At 42.0% G+C, this 19,571-nt stretch overlaps 1 protein-coding gene across 1 annotated transcript; it reads right to left on the bottom strand.

The window, feature by feature from the left end:
* Window positions 1-5,388: 5,388 nt before the first annotated feature.
* Window positions 5,389-17,814, bottom strand: ETNPPL (ethanolamine-phosphate phospho-lyase). Its single transcript, XM_033160252.1, is given in 14 exon segments — window positions 5,389-5,514; window positions 6,167-6,234; window positions 6,602-6,732; window positions 6,985-7,074; window positions 7,377-7,404; window positions 7,407-7,530; window positions 8,653-8,878; window positions 9,915-9,997; window positions 11,583-11,699; window positions 12,878-12,971; window positions 13,564-13,638; window positions 14,999-15,158; window positions 15,292-15,410; window positions 17,725-17,814. Coding segments are annotated over 14 exon segments (1,467 nt in total). The 5' UTR covers window positions 17,778-17,814; the 3' UTR covers window positions 5,389-5,415.
* Window positions 17,815-19,571: the final 1,757 nt, after the last annotated feature.

Here is a 19,571-nt window from a genome sequence, read left to right as displayed (position 1 = left end):
GATCCATGACAAAAGGCCCCCTTTATGGTGCTGCTGTAGAGTCAGGATCTATTGTGGCTCCAGCCCAATTTTTATTTTGCTCAATTCCTCATCCCAGCACCAGGCAACTAAGAAAGATCCTTGGAGGCCTAACAATGCATCTGTTTTGTTCAGCACCAGAATTCTGTTCAATAAAATGAGCCTGTTCACAGAGACTGTGCTGTGTGTCTTCCTATGTCTACTGTATGTCATCTCCTACAGAAACGTTCATTATTGATTTCAGCCTATTTATTTACTTGCCAAAACCATTGGCCGCAACAAAAGAAGCTGTAACATTAATTATGAACAATATTTTCCATTCCAAGGCTTCTTCCGGAGAGCCCTTTCAGGGCCTAGCTGAAGTTATGCCTCAAGGGAACGCTGCTGCAAGTCCGAGGGAAATCATGATTCTAAAGGAGGAAGCAAAATTTCCTTGTTCCGCCAAGAGCACACTAGTTTTGAAACAAGCAAAAAAGGATATCAAAATAAGGACAGCATTGTGATGAGTGGAGCCCAGCAACCTGGTGGTGAATCAGACATGTCCTCCTAGGTCTTCAGGTTGATCATATTTAGGAAGCTGCCTTATATTATCTCAGCATTGCAGTGGGTCTCAAGGTAGATCCTGTGGTTTGGATCTGGTACTTTCCATATGCAAAGCAGATGCTCCGCTATTGAGCTACAGCGAGGGGCACATCTGAACTGTGTATTCGTGCCTGTGAGTGTGCATACAAAAGTGTGGGGTGGCCCCTCTCACTTTTAGCCTCCCTTCTATCATGCAGTCCCTGGGGGTTGCCCAAGGGTGAATGAGGCCCGTGCTTAGCTGTCTATATTCTGAAGAATAAAATGTGCTGTGTAACTGCTTGACACTAAAAACGAAGATTTGTGCCAACAGGTTTTGCACACCATTGGACTTTGACTTCTTTTGCAATAGTCTTTGAACAGCAGATTCCAGCCCAGATCGTGGGGGCGAAGCTGAGAGATAATGGCTTGCTTTCCAATAATTCTTGATTAAAATGTGCAATTTCGGAGGTACTAAATCATCCAACAGGAATAGACTATCTCAGACATAAGGCAAAGGTGACAATTCACCTGTGATCAGATCTCTTTATGTTTCTGAGCATAATTACTTTAAAATATAAAAATCTCAGATTTTGTTTGGCAGCAGAACTGGAGGTGGAGAGTGCGTTTTCTTGCTATTTTCCCTATCTAAATTCTTGCCGCCACAAAATTGCTGTTAGCCCATGCAAAGGAAACATAAAATAAAATACAGGCTTAATACAGGTTCCTGAATTTCCCCTCTACTGAGCTGATAGCTGCTGTTAGTTGGTGAGGATGTTTTATATTAGAAAAATGGTGTGATTAGGAGGACAATGAAACATACCCTGCTACAGCTCCCTGCTCCAAGTGCTTTATATTTTTGTTTTTTTGTTGTGAAGTCTGATCATGTCATGAGAATGTACATCAACATGTCTCTCTCTGCCTCCCCCCCTCCCCCCGCGCGCTATGGTTGTTGTAAATAATTTGAAAAGAATTATAGATTTTTGTTTGAGTCCTACAGAGGAAGAGACAGTGTATGTGGCGTTTGGACTCCAGGGTGCTGAAACACTGGAAGATCCGGTGTGTCTGAAAAGCACATTTTAGTTTGTTGGAATATGTAAGTTGCTTCTCCACCTCTGCTCAGTTGTATATTTGTAAATAAATGCAAATATACATAGATGTTAGTTGTTCCAAACTCACGACTGAAAATCTCCTGCTTACCTCATTCATTCCTATTTTCTTACTGGAATTAAGCACATGCCTTACTTTGCTGATTAACAAACTATCACTTGTGAAACATTAAACGTTCAGTTTACTTATCAGACAAATACTTGTTTTCCGGGTGTGCTTCACTTTCTTTTATCCTATTTAATAACAGAACAGGCCTATCTGTATAAAGTCTGGCTTTTCCATTTAAGATTAATCTTGAAAATGGGACTTTTGTCTCAAGAGCATATCCAAAACCAGCAGTTCTTGTGGTAGGACAAACTTTTAATTTTACTTGTGAGTCAGTACTCTCAAGGTACTTGACTAATAATAATAATAATAATAAATTTTATTACTCAAACAACCAAGCCTTGTAAAAACTTATTTAAACTCCCTTCTATAGAAAGCTGTAGATAAGCAATACAGTTTATCTAGAGAAAGGTGTATTATACAGATTTTCACAATGTAAGGTCGCATAGTAAAAACAACCAGTTAGGAAACCTGTTCTCTATCTGACATTCAATGAGTTATTTAATTAGAACATACTGAGGGAACCATAGGAGACAGTTTGAATTCTAGGTGTAGAATTACAAATTAGCTTTTCACCAGCAACTTAAAAGACAACAGCTTACTGTTTATATGAATTTTTGTAGGAAAGCCAACTGTGAAAATGAGGGATCTGTGTCTTGGCAAGTTTCTTTAGATAAATTTCAACTTCCTGACTAAAATGACTGTATTGATCACAAACTTAATAGCAGCAGAGTCCGCAACAAAATGTTGCAGCATAGAGTGCAACATCTGCAAACTGTGTTCGTGATGCCGGCCACTCCATTCCTCACCTAGCCCCTGCTTTCTGCCTTTCCTCTGCTCTCCAAAGTCATCAGTATTCCGGGGGGGTGGGTGTTATTGTTCCAAGCCCCACACTGGAGGGAGAACACATCAGTATTGACATTCAGCACTGATATAGACATACTGCACTGCTGTTAACATTCCCACTCCAGAATCCCACTAATTTGAGTTGCAGAAATCTAATGGAGAAAATCACAAAAACACAACAGCAGTGCTTGGGCTCACAATTGTTCCCCATGCATTAGGTGCCTCGTGCCAGAAAGTTTGAGCTCAAGCAGAGCAGTCTTTCCTATTGAGCTTACTGGCACGTTTTGCCAGGGCGGCTGGCCTCTCAGGTGTGCCCCAGCGAGTGGGGGAGCTGTGCGGCTTGCAGACAGCCTCCCCTTTCCTTGCACGCCCGCCGTGCAGGCTTCCTTCCAAGCCTTCGCAGGAGGAGAGCGATCCCCGCAGAGGCTTAGGGTGGAAGCTGCGCCCTGCCAGCTATATGGCTGGCGGGAGTGCAGCTTCCTTCCCAAGCCTCCGTGGGAGGAGAGCGATCCCACAGAGGCTTGGGAAAAGGTGACAACTCTGGGAAACGGGGGGCACCGGAGGGATCTTTGAACCACAGTGCCGGATATGCTTGAGATGGCCCCGAGCTAAAGATATCTGCAGACAAGCAACTGAGCAGGTTTACCTGTTTTGGGATACAGAACAGTAACGAGATGAGAGCTTAGGTTGCTCTTCCTCATAGAGTTGAAGAGCTATCTTTGAATTAGACCTGCCCTGTTTTGTAGAAATTCCTTTTCCCCGTGCTGTCACTGACAGATAGCACAGTGTCCTTCACAATGTTTTTGGAAAGAGGAGATCCCAGTACAGAGGGATGGAGTCAGGGCCGGATTTAGGTTTGATGAGGCCCTAATCTACTGACGGTAATGGGGCACTTTATAATGTCCAGCTGTCCTTTGTCAACAACAAATTGTCACTATTTTTTTGTGTTGAATATATGCTGTATGGTAATTTATGGACCTAATAGGTATCTAAGCCATTTGCACGTAACAAAATATGTATTTTATCAAAGTAATTGTTGAACTGAAATACAATACAAGTATCCAGGTTTTTTTTTCTTTAAATTTTTAGGGGTCCCCCAAGAGAATGGGGCCCTAAGCTATAGCTTGTTTAGCTTATATGTAAATCTGGCACGGATGAGTGATCTGAGACTACTGCACAGTCATTGGAAGTGAATTTACAATAAGGAACCAGTTAAAACTTTTCCAAAGTTTACTTTTTATATAATATTTATATACAGTGGTACCTCCGGTTACGAACTTAATTCGTTCCAGAGGTCCATTCTTAACCTGAGGCGTGTTTCGCTAATGGGGCCTCCCGCTGCCACTGTGCCACTGGTGGCATGACTTCCACTTGTATCCTGGGGCAAAGTTTGCTACCAGGAGCACCTACTTTTGGGTTAGCGGAGCTCATTACCCAAAGCGTTCGTAGGAGCACGATGCGTAACCCGAGGTTCCACTGCAAAGGTAAAGTTTACTTTTCCAAAGTAAACTTTATATAAACTTTTACCTTTATATAAATCTGTCTATATCTATATATAATTGTACACAAATGTGGACTCTGTCTCCTAGGGGTGCTCACCAATAATTTTGCATAATTCAGAATGCTTATGCCCACTCAGCAATATGTGCCTGCAACCTCTGGACTGTTACTCATCTTCTCCAAGAAAGGAATACCCATATGCATTAATCATGTTAATTTATAGCCAAGCCTAGTTTGAGATGAGTAAATGAGGCCAAAGATCAACTTTAAGAAGTAACCTTACCAAGTAATTATTAAATATTGATGGGTTATTCATTTCATGACACAAGGACCCGAAGGTTAAAAATAGCTTTTATTTTTAGGAATAAACAAGAGTTTCCAGTAAATGGAACTAGTGTCCTAACAGAGTTCATAAACAACACTGATAACAGCAGATATACAACCGACAAATATAAACCAAGAAGGCATACTGTCTAAATACGCAGTGCTTTAAAGTTTTCCATTTTCAATATAGTTAATACTGTACAATTAATAATTATAATAAAATCTTTTGTCAGTGAATATTACAACTTTGCTCCAGTGTGCATCCCTAGCTGGAAGGGGAAATTGTGTGTGCAAATAGGTGCTGTGTATGCTCCCTTTAATTTTTATTTTTATTTTTAGTCTGAAATCCATTTGAATGAGGAATTGGACTTACTCACATCTCCACCAACAGTGCAACCTCACACATTCATGAAGCAAGCTGCACTGAGTTCAGTGGAACTTACTCCCATGTAAATGTGGATAGGGTGGCAGCCTAAGAAGCTGATTGGCAGGTTTTGTGGAACACTCTTGGTTGTTCCATGTGTCCTCTGTTGGATTGCATGCGAGATTTTCAAGATAAAAATATTTATTTCTTCAGCATTGGCATGAATTGCCCCACCAGAAGGTTGCACAGTATAACAATAAACCATTAAAACATGGGGAAATTATTAAAATCTCAATACTGAACACTGAGATTCCAAAAGGACAAAGACACATCAGTCAGTGACAGTCAGTTAAGACATCTGAAACAAATGAGGCCATGCGACCTTTGTACTATGGCTGCAAAGCATGATGCTCCAAATTTAGACCATAAGTAAATGGATGCTTCAGAATAATGTATAACTAGCCAATATTCTTACCAATTATTGCACACACCCATTCATCCTTAAACAAACCCAAACTGTACATAGTTATTCTTATTTATAGAATTTTCTTTTCATGTCCTGGATCCTTTTGCAAGGCACTGTGTTGTTTTCAGCATAAAATCCATTTTTTTTGTCTGCAGGCACTTCCATTGATATGGCTTATGCTTTCGTTGATGCATTCCAGCTGGGAGCTCCCATCTGTGGGCATCTAAACAAATGCACAATTTGATTGAATATGCAAATATTGGCACCAGCAGATATTTGATGTCATGGGAACTGCCAGAACCACAGACCAGAACCACAGATTTACAAGCCTGTGGCTCTAGCTTATCGGCATTCATTGGTGCAAAAAGTAGAAGAGCTTGCTGGACTGGGCTAATGGCCCATCTAATCTAGCACACTGTTCTCACAGTGGCCAACCAGATGCCTGTGGAAAAGCTGAGGCCAGGACCCAAACAGGTCCCTAATCTCAGATGTTTACAATCAAATTTTAGACATTGCATGAGACAGAAGAAAGGCAAGTGTAGCAAATCAGCAGAGAGATGAAGTATGCAAAGCCAAGGATAAGAACAGAATGATGTAAGCAAATGCAGTTGCATGCACATAATTTAGGCATTATTTTAGTTATGACTATGGGTTATGCCAATGGTTTATGGAATAGGTGAGTTTAGAGCTGTTTGTATGAGTGTTGAGGGTGGGGCATGACAAAGTGTACTGGGTGAAGTTTTATAAGACAGGAAAGTCTTCAGACAGCTCATAGGAACTTAGGAAGCTGTCTTATATTGAGCCAGGACAATGGTCCACCTGGATTACTTTTGTCTATATTAATTGGCAGTGTGATTTTGGGGTTTCCAACTTACTTTTCTTTTACTCTGTACACTTGTTGGTAATTCATCTCTGGTCCTGTTTATTGTTGAATCTTCTAAATCTGGGACAAGAGGAGGGGGGAAAGTAGGTTTTCCATCATTAGGTACAGAAGTCACAAAGTGTAAAGAAAAGGCTCACGTGGTTTTAAATACTAGCTTATTTTCTTGTAGAACTAGATAAATTTTCTTTAGAATTCACTTAAGACACACGTTTCAGCAACAAGCAACCTATCCCCAACTAATCAGTCCAGGTTCTGCAGTCTACATAATCTAATGTTGCATCTCCAACAATGATCAGACATCTCTGCAATGGGTCACAAGCTTATGCTGGCCAGTTCTCTGCCCAACTCTTAACTACCTATGTTACATATAGAACAAAATTGAAGACCATATATGTAAAAGAACCAATAGGCATGCAAGAATGCTTACCTGTGAGGATCTCATCAATCTGATCAACTACAAACTTTGCATCTTCCATAGTGAAGCACATGGGTGGCTTAAATTTCAAGATGTTTCGATAAGGTCCATCAGCACTCAGAAGAATCCTCTGTTCTTTCAGCCTGATTAGAAGGGAACAAAGATTTAATTTGGAATGCAAACTCCAAAATGCATTTAGGTATGTGACGTTATAATGTAGCCAGTTCCTTTAAAGTTGTATTTTATGATTCTGGGTGAATCGTGAGGGCATCTTCAGTTACTCAGCCCTGACCTGACTATGAATTTCAGCTCCTTCAGTTTGAATGTCTAGCCTGGAAGTTGTAAAGTTAAAACTGATGGAAAGGAAGGTCTAAAGCAAGCCAGTATATATTTACTTGTAGATAATATGCTGGGCCTCAGCAGTGGCAGGCGTTCTCTTTTGTCGATCCTTCACAAGATCCACTCCAACAAACAAACCAACACCTCTGAAAAATATAAAGAAAAGGGAGGGAATCAGAGGTGCAGCAATCAAATCTCAGTGTTGCACAAAAGGCACACAACTCCAAATAGTTTTACAATGTAGTGTGGTAGGTCTCCTTAACAAAACAGTTATCTGATCTGTTATTCAAGAGTTGTCGGTGGTGGTGGTGGGGGGGTATGATTGCACCCACCACTGGAATGTGTCTCCTGGGTCTTCAGAGGGCAATGCAGTCCTTGGGTTGAAGAAGCCACCCTTTACACATTCTTCTAGATCTAAAAACTTTTATGTTTACCCTGTTGTGCCTACCTGACATCTCCCACCAGTGGATGCTTTCTTTTTGTTCCTTCAGTAGTCCAGTGAGATAGTTTCCAACACGTGTGGCATTCCCTTGGAGATCTTCTTTTTCTATCACGTCCAAAACAGCCAGTCCAATTGCACAGGACACTGGGTTGCCCCCAAACTGAGGGGGGGGGGGTGACCAAAAAGAAACAGGTTATTATTGCTGCCTCAATTATTTCTTCATCCAAAGATTTTGATGAATGTTTTGAGCAAGACAGGGCTCGGTATCAGATTGTTTTCTCAGGCAAACGAGAAATATTGGGTGCAAATTTCCTTCTATCTTTTTAACTTGCACCTTGTATGGTGCTACGGAATGTCAAATTTCTTCTTTGCAATTTCCATTTTGAAAAGTTTGAAGGGAAAAAGACATCACAGGGTTTGTACTGCTTTCCTACGGAGAGTGAAGGTTTGCTATAACTTAGGCTCCTGCTCCACTTGTAAAGAAATAAAACTGTAAGTGCCAGGTACTGGTGTTACATATACACACACAAGAGACCATGTGTTCAATATTATTTGCATGACAAAGCTGTACATTTTCAATCAAAGTCTCATTTAGGTATTAAGAAGCTCAACCTGAGCATCAATTCAGTACGAGACTCAATTGGTGCACGCATGATACTGCAACGTATGGTCAAACCTTACTAGACTGAATATTCCCTGTGTCTCTGAAGAAGTGTGCATGCACATGAAAGCTCATACCAAGAACAAACTTAGTTGGTCTCTAAGGTGCTACTGGAAGGAATTTTTTGTTTTTGTTTTGAATATTTCCTATCACCTTGTGTATAATGGTTGTGCCATCAGTGTCTTCAAAAGATAATAATACTTCATGCCTATGCAGCAGTGCTGTGTGGAGATGAGATGAGATTGGGGTTGGGTTGGGTTGGGGCAGCAGTGAGGGCAGGTGTTATTTCACTTCACACCATACATAAGAGATGGATCAGGGCCAGATGTTGCCTGATGTTGTTGTCTAAACTGGGTGAACTGGCTTCACTGAAAACCATTATTTGAGTCATTACTGGGTGCTCTGAACATTCTTTCTGTAACAATCTATGATGGTGCAATTATGCATGCCAAGTCAATGAACAAGCCCCTATAACAGATGTGGCCTTCCAAACGTTGCTGAACTACAACTCCCATCATCCCTGGGCTAATGATCATTGCAGTTCAGCAACATCTGGAGAGCCAAAAGTTTCCTCATACCCTTTTTATAACAATAGATGATAATATTAGAAGAGAAGCTCACCGTATTGAAGTACTCCAGTCCAGAGGCACCAAAAGCTTCCGCAATCTCTCTGGTTGTAACTACACAAGACATGGGATGGCCATTGCCAATTGGCTTCCCCATAGTGACAATGTCAGGCACAAAGTCTTCGCCTTGTAGCTGGAATCCCCAGAATTTTTTTCCAACTCGACCAAAACCGACTTGGACTTCATCAGCTATGAAAACTCCACCTGCTTTGTGGACAGCGCTGAAAGTAGAAGAGTTTGGATTTGATATCCCGCTTTTCACTACCCGAAGGAGTCTCAAAGCGGCTAACATTCTCCTTTCCCTTCCTCCCCCACAACAAACACTCTGTGAGGTGAGTAGGGCTGAGAGACTTCAAAGAAGTGTGACTAGCCCAAGGTCACCCAGCAGCTGCATGTGGAGGAGTGGAGACACGAACCCGGTTCCCCAGATTACGAGTCTACCGCTCTTAACCACTACACCACACTGGCTCTCAAAAGGGAACAGAACAGGTGCCTCACTGTGATGTGTCACTGTCATGTATAACCGCCCTGCCCAAAATATGAGCGTTTACATGAAGACTTCAATTATGGTCCTGCAAGGGGCATTTACAGCTGAGAATTCAGAAAAATGCTTATCAGGCCATATGGTCTTTACAGTATGGCCAGAAGATGGATAAAGTTGACCTGAGTTCACTCTGTCAGGTCACAGAAGGATATGTGTGGTCTAGAAATATTGGATAATAAGATCTGATACACACAGTGCGCAGGGCCTCCTGTATTCTCAAGTTCTAGGAATGATGTACCATGTGATTTTTCTTAATGTGCAGGTCACCTCAGAGCTCCTGTGCAATAAGAAGTCGTGGTGTTCATTGCAAATAGCCCAGCATCCTGTTCTCTCAGTGGGTCAACCAGTTGCCTATGGGAATCCCATAAGCAGACTGTGATAACACAGTAACTGGCTAATAGCCATTAATAACCTTATCCTGTCTAGTCCAATTTGTCTACCATCACTAAACTTTGAGCAATACTTATATTCCTTATGTAAGACCACCCCTTATTGGTCTTGGATTGAATTGTCGAAAGTTACTTTGAGAAAGGCACCTCTTGTTACTGGGCAATGTTTATTTACAAAAATAATTTTAAAAATTGTCATCGTAGCAGTTTTAAATTTCAAGGAACAAAGATTAAAGCAACACAAAGAACCAAATAAGTAGAGTCTTCCTGTGATTTTTATTAAGTAGCCTGCTGTAAGTAACCCATCCCAAGCACTATACATACTCTGCCACTTTCTGGAAATAGCCTGTGGGTGGAATTACTTGTCCTCCGCAACTCTGCATGGACTCAGCAATAAAGGCTGCAATCTAAGTAAGAGAAGATGTTATAAGAAAAGCATTCCTCTGCTTACTGGTTTGCAAATGAAACAACAGCTACAGGCACGAACCCTATGAAAACAGGTGAGATAAATGAATATGCGGTTTGGGTAGCTATGTTGCATCTTGAACAGCTGTGAGCAACAGTAACTACAACAAAAATGGCAGAGGTGCCCAATTTTTCAATGCCAGGGCAAGCATCCAGCATAATTCTACAGCTCATTATTGACCCAATGCTCGAAGTCTTGGATTTACTGTGCACATTTATTTAAAAACTCATTTAGTCGGCGTATTCTTGCAGAATACAAATGTGATACTGGAAGTATCTGATGGGTTCACTGTTCTGATGAGTTATTTATTATCTATTTATTATTAATGATTGTCCACATTTCAATAATTTAATTACTAAAGGTTCTTTATAGTCTTTATATCAGCTTCACCCTGTGAACTCGTGAACCTCCATCAGCTTCATTCACATGGCATTCTGTGATAGCCGATTTAACCCCTTTCCTGTGGCTCAATATGGGAAACAAACAAATGCATTGAATATGTACAGAGCTGTGTTTTGGGCACCCCTGCTTCAGAAGAAGAAGAAGAAAAACTTAGGCAGAGCATATCAGGATGAGGCACTTGACAAAAAGCCTACAGCTGAAGTGATTCCAGTAGCTAGGAATGAAAACAAACAAACCAAAAAAGATTATTTGGGATCAGGAATCAACATCAGCAGATCAGATACGACTGGAACTGGAAGTTTACATTTTCTGCATTTAGCATTATGCCTTTGTTCTCCCCCAAGTCTGCTATTTAACTGACTGCCTCCCCCACTCTTGCACAACCCTCCCCGAGTATCAGCAGAGGTCCATGCAAGCTGAGCAGTGCCGTCTTCCTGGAAAGAAGGTCGAGTGGTAACGTGTAAAGAAGCGTACACTATATTCGAAGAGGTATACTACAGCCAGACAGTAGGAGGCTCCCCATAGTCTGTGAAACTTTATCAACTGCTCCTGGCACAGGTCTACGGCACCAGAACCTATGAGGGGGATAATGCGAGGGGGAAGGGAGGAAACAGACAAAGGGGGGGAAATAGAAACTATCCGTTAGTTTCTTTTTTAAAAAATCTCAATAAGGAATTAAAGACAGATGGGTGGGCTCCTTTGGACTTTAAGGTGATGGGGAAATAGTGGCTCCAATCATGACTGGTGGGCATTTTAGGTTGTTTTTACTCGTTTGTATTATTTGCTTTTGCAAGTTCCTTCAAGTTGACCTTTCTGGAAAAGAAGTAACTAATATATAACAAGCATCCATGCGAGTTCTAGAAAATATCTCCCCACACCAAAGTCAGAGGTTTAGATTTATTTATTCCTTTCTTCTTCTTTACTCGATCCTTACCTATTATTTTCTTGTGAGAGTTTTGAATGCAAGTTAAGGTAGGGGAGGGGGTAGAAGGCACCTTAAAATCCAGGAATCCAATAAAAGCAAAAGAAATTTCAACTATACAGTATAAAGCAGTCGAGTTCACCTAACTGAGCATTTTTCAGGACACAATCTGAACAGGTTTTCATGTTCACTGTTTACATACCTTGCGGCCGTTCTTCTGAGCCTCTTCAATTATCTTTTTCACATCATCGGCATAAGCGCTTCCTGGATCTGAATGGTCCTCTCTATATTTTCCTCTGTATGTATCTGGTGAAGGAGCCTATAAGGAGTGGCAAAAGTAAGATTTGAAATCTTTGAATGCACTGTTCTTGGCTCCTCCTACGACAGGAACAAAACTGGCCTTAAAAACCCTATCTGGTGTGCACCTAGGAAGGGTTCATGTAGGACATACTGATTTTCTTCTAAATCTTCCCACAGCAGGTTAATAAGAATCCATGCATCAGAGGCACAGGAGGATCTTAACATTTCCAGTATTGTAATGGATAGGTCCACAGGTTTTCCATATCCCTGGCTTTCCAGGAAGTAGGACAGAAGGCAGAAACGACAAAGAACTGAGACCTTAATAACATACACTGGCTCATATCTAGTTCAATATCTGTTCTCAACAACCCCTTGTTAGATGCTTGGAAGGCTCACAAGCTGGGCACTATGACCAGAGCAATCCTTTGCTGCTTGTCCCAGTGATCTGGAAGGGTGCCGAGCTGAGGGAGCACAAAATAATTTTAAAAACTCATATTTATAAGTTTATTTATATGGATAGATATGGGTAAACTGTACCAAAAAGAATATTTAGGGGGAGGGACACCAAAAATGGTCCTCACTCAGGGCGCTTATAGTAGTAAAGTCTGCCCCTGTTGTCCATCAGCCAAATTGACATCAGTCTGAAGGGGCTCCACAGTGTGTATGGATCTGTGTGTGCAGGGGCCCTTTCAGGCATATCATGGGGGGGGAGGGTACATTGGCATCTAGAAGGCAGGACGTTTCTGATTTCCAGATCTTGGGGCCTGCTGATGCTGAACCCGGGAAGAGAGCTATGCTTACTAGCCACTGTCAGATTTATTGTCCATGAATTCCTCATGACAACTAAGAGCCACTTCTTAAGAGATTCTTGGATACAGATACCTACGGGGTTTTTTTTGGTTTTTTTAAAACATGCTTTTCCTACTGTAGATCAGTATGCATTCTTTTTAATATACACAAATATACACAAGCAGGTATCTTGCATTTTTCAGGACAAAATATATCTCTGTCCATATACAATTCATCTTGTAAGAAGCGCCCCAGGCTTCTTACATTGATTAGGCCAACCAAAATATCACTAAATAGTTTCTACTCATTTTGTGGAGGTATTGCTATGCAGTTTAGCTTTGCATTTCATTTGTATCTGCAATGAATAGATATATGCTAAGGGCAGTAAGAATGTAGCATAACACTTACCACATGTACAAATTCCTTTTTGGCCTCTTTCCCCAGTTGATTAAATTTATATGGACTGATGTCAATCAGCGATGTAACATGGCCATGATAAGCACTGAAACAGAAGATGGATGCAAAGTGACTCCAGGGTGTGAAAGAGTTCAAAAGAAGCAGACTCTGTTACAGGTTAGTTTTGCACATGTTTTACATAAGTTTTGCACCTAAACTGACAAATAATCTCAGTTCAACCTTAGTTTTCTGTATGTGGTATCATTACAGCAACATATTCAACGTCATCGTTCACAATTTTCATTGTTTTTAATATTTTTTTTATTATTACTACAAATGCAAGTATTCTCTAATTAATATGAATTAGTAGACCGTTTCCCTCTATGACATACAACTACGCAGAGACAACCCCTTCTTCACAGAAATGGATGAGTCAAAATAGAGGTTTCAGTTAAAATGAAGAAGTCTCAATGAAGTTAATGGATACATTTATTTACAGATCACTGTGTGCAGATCAGTGACCTCATTTGAGGTGAATGAGAAACTAACTGTGATCAGGGAAACTCCATGCATGCAGAATCTTCATGTATGGGGCTCTGGGTGCTTGGCTACAGACTGAACAGTCATTATAGTAGCACATGACCCATCTGCATCATGTTGCAACGAACTGATCTCATCCATGCCATCAGCATACTTACTGGTCAAGTGTAATCACGTCTTGGTGGCCCCTGTATTGACGAGCCAAGCGCAAAGCGAGGTCATTTGCTTCAGATCTACAGGACAAAATTAGAAGGCAATGAAAGCAGCTATTGTAGCAGGAGAGCTACATAATAAACTAGTCTTTTAAGCCAAAAATAAAATAACTCCAGACAGGCATATGTCAAATTTTAATCCCCTAGAAATGATTAATAGCACACCTGTTGGATTCAAAGTGAAAATGTTGAATGAGGGCAGGATTCTCTCTGGGTTGAAAAGCCAAAGATTTGCTTCACATGGACACATGCATGGAAATACAATCGTAGAATCGTAGAGTTGGAAGGGACCCACAAGGGTAATCTAGTCCAACCCCCTGCAATGCAGGAATCTCAACTATAAAGCATCCCATAGTGATCTAAACCTATGTGAATTCTGCACATTTGTTCATGTCTTGATTATCATAAAATCTACAGCTGGACATAAAATATGAACTTGTGAATAGCTCAGCTGTGGTTTACATTGCTAATATTGAGGGCTGCCTGGGAAAATGAGGGGACATACACAGTTGTGGCCATGATCTGGTGCCCCCTGTATGTGAGGCCTTCCCATTCTATGAAGAGATGTGGCCTACTGTGTACACAGAACATCCCTTGCTAAGGAGCCCCTGTGGGAATGGAGCTCAATGAATACATTGGAGCTGATGGGTGTAATTCCTTGGCCTGATCCAAAGAGGCATGGGGGAGGGCAAGACAGTTCCCCATTGCACAATCTGGTTGTTTTGCATTTGGAGAATCTCTTGTGCTGCAATCTGTTGTTTCCTTTGCAGCAAGCTTCTTCCTACGTTTTGTATCCAGTAAAACTGATTGTATCGAGTAAAACCTTCTTCTGCAGAGATTTCATTTGCAGAAAGTACAGACTCTTAGACTAGGATTAGGAAAAGCGAGGTTCAACTCAACCATGAAGCTTTTTTCTACTGTCTCTCAGCCTACCCCACAGGGTTGCTGCAAGAGTAAAATAGGAGCAAGGGAAACATGCACGTTGCTTGAGCTCTTTATAGATGGGATAGAAATGTAAAATATAAACAAATAGCTACTAGATTTAGGTAGGTCAAAATAAAACAATAAAAAAATAGTCCAGTAGCACCTTAGAAACCAACTAATTTTGTTCTAGGTATAAGCTTTTGTGTGCATACACATTCTTCAGAAGCTTATACCTAGAACAAACTCAGTTGGTCTCTAAGGTGCTACTGGACTATTTTTTAATAAACAAAACAGTGACCATATGAATTTTGCCCACATGAAAACTTGGGCACAACATTAGAAAGCCCTATATTTGTTAACCATGTTCTCTCATCATCTCCCAAAGCTGTTAAAACGTAGAAATGAATTTATACAAGTTTCCAAAAGATAATAGCAATGAAAAGTCCTTTGGCCATACCCAGAGTTCACGAAGTAGCAAACAGAGAGAGGCTCTGGGAGGGTCGCAGTGAGACGCTTGGCATACTGGACCAGATTGTCGTGCAAGAAGCGAGAATTGGTGTTGAGTAATTCCATCTGTTTCACTGCAGCCTTGGTCACATCTGGATGGCTGTGTCCAACTGGAAAGGACCAAGTAAAGAGAAGTCAATGAACCCATTTGAGAGTACCTGAAAAAAACACTCCAAATCCAACACCTAAAATGAATGGGAACACTTTAAAAGTTGACAACATATAATAAGCCACAGTTCTTACCATGTGCTACGTTGTTAATGCAGTCCAAGTATTTTCCTCCATTCTCATCAAACATATACTGCCCACGGGCACACACAATCTTAATGGGGTCCTTAGCAAAGAAGACCTTGCACGAGGGCCTGAAAAGCATGAAAGCATTGCTTTAGTTTAGGTCTGTTGAAAAGCTCCTTCTCCAGCCCACTGCCTACACTTGTACAAACATGTAAATGCATCAAATTCATTATGGTCTATCAGGAGTCCTCAAGCATTGACCTGGGGAGACTCAGTAGGTGCGGGGAAAATAGCAAATTATGTCTCTTCAAGTGTAAATATGGCTGGCTTCATGGAACACCCACCATAGTACCGGAATTGCCTTAGGGTAAATTTGGTATCTCTTCCCACCTGTGAAAAGGACAAATACCTTAAATCCGACATATTGCTCAACTCTAGACACACCAAGCCCATCTCTAAATATCAGAGTTATTTTGCACATGTGCAGCGTTTTGTTCCCTTACAACAAACAGCATAGACTGCAAAAATTGGGAACCAGGCATTCATTAAGAAAGGATCAAACCTGCCACACAAACAAGGCTCCATCCATTTCCTCTTCCACACTCTCCATTGGGTGCACACAGCTGCTTCCACGAGAGAGCTGTCTGCACAACAGGGCTGCTAATGGGGAAGGGAGGGGTTTCCAGTGTGTCTGTAGGGACTCACATGCATTAAGCAGTGTGCATGAGAAGGGGAGAACAATACAACCTGGACTGGGTCTCTTCCTAGGTTTTTAAATGAACCATAAGACGACAGTAACAAAGAATTGAGCCCTAACCTTTTGTTTGTTTTGGCTGGCCTTTTGTATCTTTAGCTGGTTCCCAGCTTCTACTGTATGCCAGTGGAGCCAAAATAGCTTATTATTGTATTAAGGATGAAATAATAATCCAAAGGAGACAACAACTCTCAGAGTTTGCACAGAACTTTGGCGGGCAGAATTCCAGGCTTGGCTTTGCAGAACGCCCAGGATCCACTTGGGTTATGTAAGGACTATGAGTACACTGTATCAACTGGTTACACAATCTTACATGCTTGTTTAATTCCACTGACATCACATGCACCTCTGTGCATTTACTGCACTTGTCCAAGTTTCCTTTAGAAGGTCAAACACTGATCCACCTTCCTGGCTGTTAATCTGACTATTTATACAGGGGTTAGATAAGGGCACAGATGTCCTATGCACAGAGGCAAAGGAGATTTTTTGGACTGCCAGATGGGGTTTTGTACAGCATTCAAGCATATATGTCTTGGTATCACACCCCAGAGAAGTGAATAATTTTCATTGTCAGCTTCAACTGATTGCATGGCAAAAAGAAAGGGAAGGGCATTTCTACCGGAAGTGTCACTGAAAGTGTGGCATTTCCCCATTTTTGTTTCTAATAAATATTTTTTTAAAAAAACTTTTGGATTTTTTTAAAAAATAAGCCTTCCTAGAAAGTGCTAAAAACTTTCTAAAGTGTTTTTTAAAGGGGATGGGGAAGCAATTAGGTAAGCATATGACCCACCAAAAGTTAAGTACGGTACTTTAAAAGACTTAAATTCTATGCAGACTGTGGGTCCCAACATTTGCAAAAATGCACAGATTTGCACTGAAATCTCCAAACTGCAACTTCCATGGATTTCAAGAGGATATTTTAAAGCATGTGCTTGACTTTCCCATTGAAACTGCTGCTTTTAAATCCTTTCTATTTATGAAAAAGAAAATATCCGTGATAGTTCAAATGATCAAATATGGATCCTTTCAGAAAATGTGACAATTTAGGGCTATGAAATATGTTAGTGCAAGATAATGTCAGAGGCTTTTAATAAAAGGAAAGTGGCAGTTCTGCCGATGGCAGGGACAGGGCAAATAAATGTGCAAAAGATGTACAACTCTCCTCAGTCCTGGCGGCTCCCTTATTCATTAATTTATAGACCGCCGCGCCCCCCCCCCCATGCCCACCTTCTAATTCAGAAAATACACTGCTCCAAAGAGGTCCACAAGAGAGAAAAAGGGAGAAGGTTTTGGTAGGTTGGTTCCCACTCCCCTTTCGATGTGGTTCAGAGTTTGATCTGGCCAAGATGAGTGTAGACCCCACCACCTTGATTCTGCACCCCACTCCCAACCGCAGAGAGATCCTGGACACCATCTCCGCTCGGGAGATCGTTTGCAGGTAGCCATACCGCGCAGGTAGAGGACCTGTCGGGATATACGGATGAGTGGCAGTATACAAATTTAATAATAAATAACAATCTTGCCGGAGGAAGAATGAGAGCGAATGCAGAATGTGCGGGAGAGATGGGGGTGGAAGTTGGGAAGTTTTTTTTCCCCCCTGGGGCGCGAGAGAGCTTTGCATGCCTGCGTCGGTGCGCCCCCTTCCCTCCGCCCCTCTCTGCTCCCCTCGCTTTGCTCCTCTGGCTTACCCGATGTGCTTCCTCCGCAGCTCCAGAGTCTCTGCCTTGCTGTACATCTCCATCGTGCCTGGTCTCTCTCTCTCGCGCCTTCTCTCTGCAGCCCCGGGGATCTCGCCCTGCGCTGCTCCCGGGCAGCCGCCGCTGCCTTTTATCCTATGCCCAGGGCCCCGCCTCCTGCGCCCCGCCCATCCCCGCGCCACCCGCCAAAGTGCCAAGGCTGGCTTCCAGCCATCTCTTCTTCACCCGCGCGAGGTAGTCCTCAAACCACCCCACTCCGTCGCCCTGAAATCAACCGGCCACACCCCGCTCGCTTTCAGCCCGGCTGGTCTTCCCACCACCACCGTCTCTCCGCTTGAACATTTCCCTGGGGTTAGCCCCGTTCAGTCCGTTGCAGCAAAGAGCAAGCAGGGAATAAATAAATAAATAAGGTCGTTATTGTTCTTTACTGTTTGGAAGCCGCTTTGAGATTCATTGCAATGCAAAGCAGCACAGAAATGTAATCCAAATCAACCAGTAAGATAGCTCAGTGGCAGGGCCGGATTTAGGTTTGATGAGGCCCAAAGGTAATGGGGCCCTTTATATGTCCAGCTGCCCTTTGTCAACAAATTGTCGCTGTTTTTTTGTATTGAATATATTCTTATAGACCTAATAGGTATCAAAACTATTTACACATAACAAAATAGGAGCCTACACAACACAAAACACTGTTGCTGTATGTAGGTTTTATTTTATTTGTTTTTAATCTTATATTTTGGAAATGTTCATACAGGGTTTTTTTTCTTTAAATTTTTGTGGGGGCCCCAAGAGAGTGGGGCCCTAAGCTATAGCTTGTTTAGCTTATACGTAAATCCAGCACTGCTCAGTGGTAGACTCTTAATCTCTGGATCATGGGTTCAAGCCCCAAATTGGACAAAAAGGTTCCTGCATTGCAGGGGGTTGTTCTGGCCGATCCTCCTCATGGTCCCTTCCAACTCTGCAGTTCTATGACCATCTCTGACCCTTGGCAGTTCTGGCTGAGATGCTGATGGGAGCAGGAAGGCAAATGCCCCATCCCTGCATCCTTTGGATCCCTTGTGATCCAAAGGAAAGCAGTGCTGTGTATGGGACTAGCTTGGCAGCAAGAGTTGCTGGGAGGAGGTGTACAAGGCGCCATCCAACTGTTTTATGGACTTCACTTTTTCGTATTTGTGTAGTTTACCCCTTAGCTTCCCCCCCCCAAAAAAAAGATATCCCACATGGCAGCACAGGTTTAGGATCAGAGTTTTCCTTTGCATTCATTAGGAAAGGCATTGTCCAGAAGAGGGCTTTGTTTTCTGGCAGCCCTCCTCACAGGAGCATCTTCACTGGACAACTTCTACCGTATGCTGAAGATGCACCTCTTTGCCCTGGTCTTGGACAGCTAAGGTCCATCTTTATGGGACTCCACCTGTTCTGTTTTGCTTAATCTATATATTGTGCTACTTTTGGCTTGGAACAGATACACAGGCTGTTCTACTTCTTTATTATTCTTAATTGGAGGGTTGCATTGCTGTAACTCATCCTGGGAACGAAACAAAACAAAACAAAAAGGAACAAAAAGTTTCAGAGACAAACTCTCCTGCAGGGCATTTGAACTTGAATTGAGATGCAAATTTCATGCCATCAGAATTGGGCGGAATAGAGCCTCCAAGTGGCCAGCTTGATATGGAAGATAAATGGTCCTCTTTAAATGGGAGTGGATCACACCCACTTTGATTGGATCTTGCTTTTCTTTGTGCCCACATTGCAATGGGGCACACCTGTTCTCTTGCATCTGTTGAATAACCTCTCTTCCCTTTCGGCCTGTAGCATCATGCATGGATCTGCCAACTGAGAAG

Source organism: Lacerta agilis, chromosome 9 (assembly GCF_009819535.1).
Source record: "Lacerta agilis isolate rLacAgi1 chromosome 9, rLacAgi1.pri, whole genome shotgun sequence".
Lineage (NCBI taxonomy): Eukaryota > Metazoa > Chordata > Lepidosauria > Squamata > Lacertidae > Lacerta > Lacerta agilis.
The sequence above is the reverse complement of the archived record's forward strand: the minus strand, read 5'-3'. Positions and strand labels throughout refer to the sequence as shown.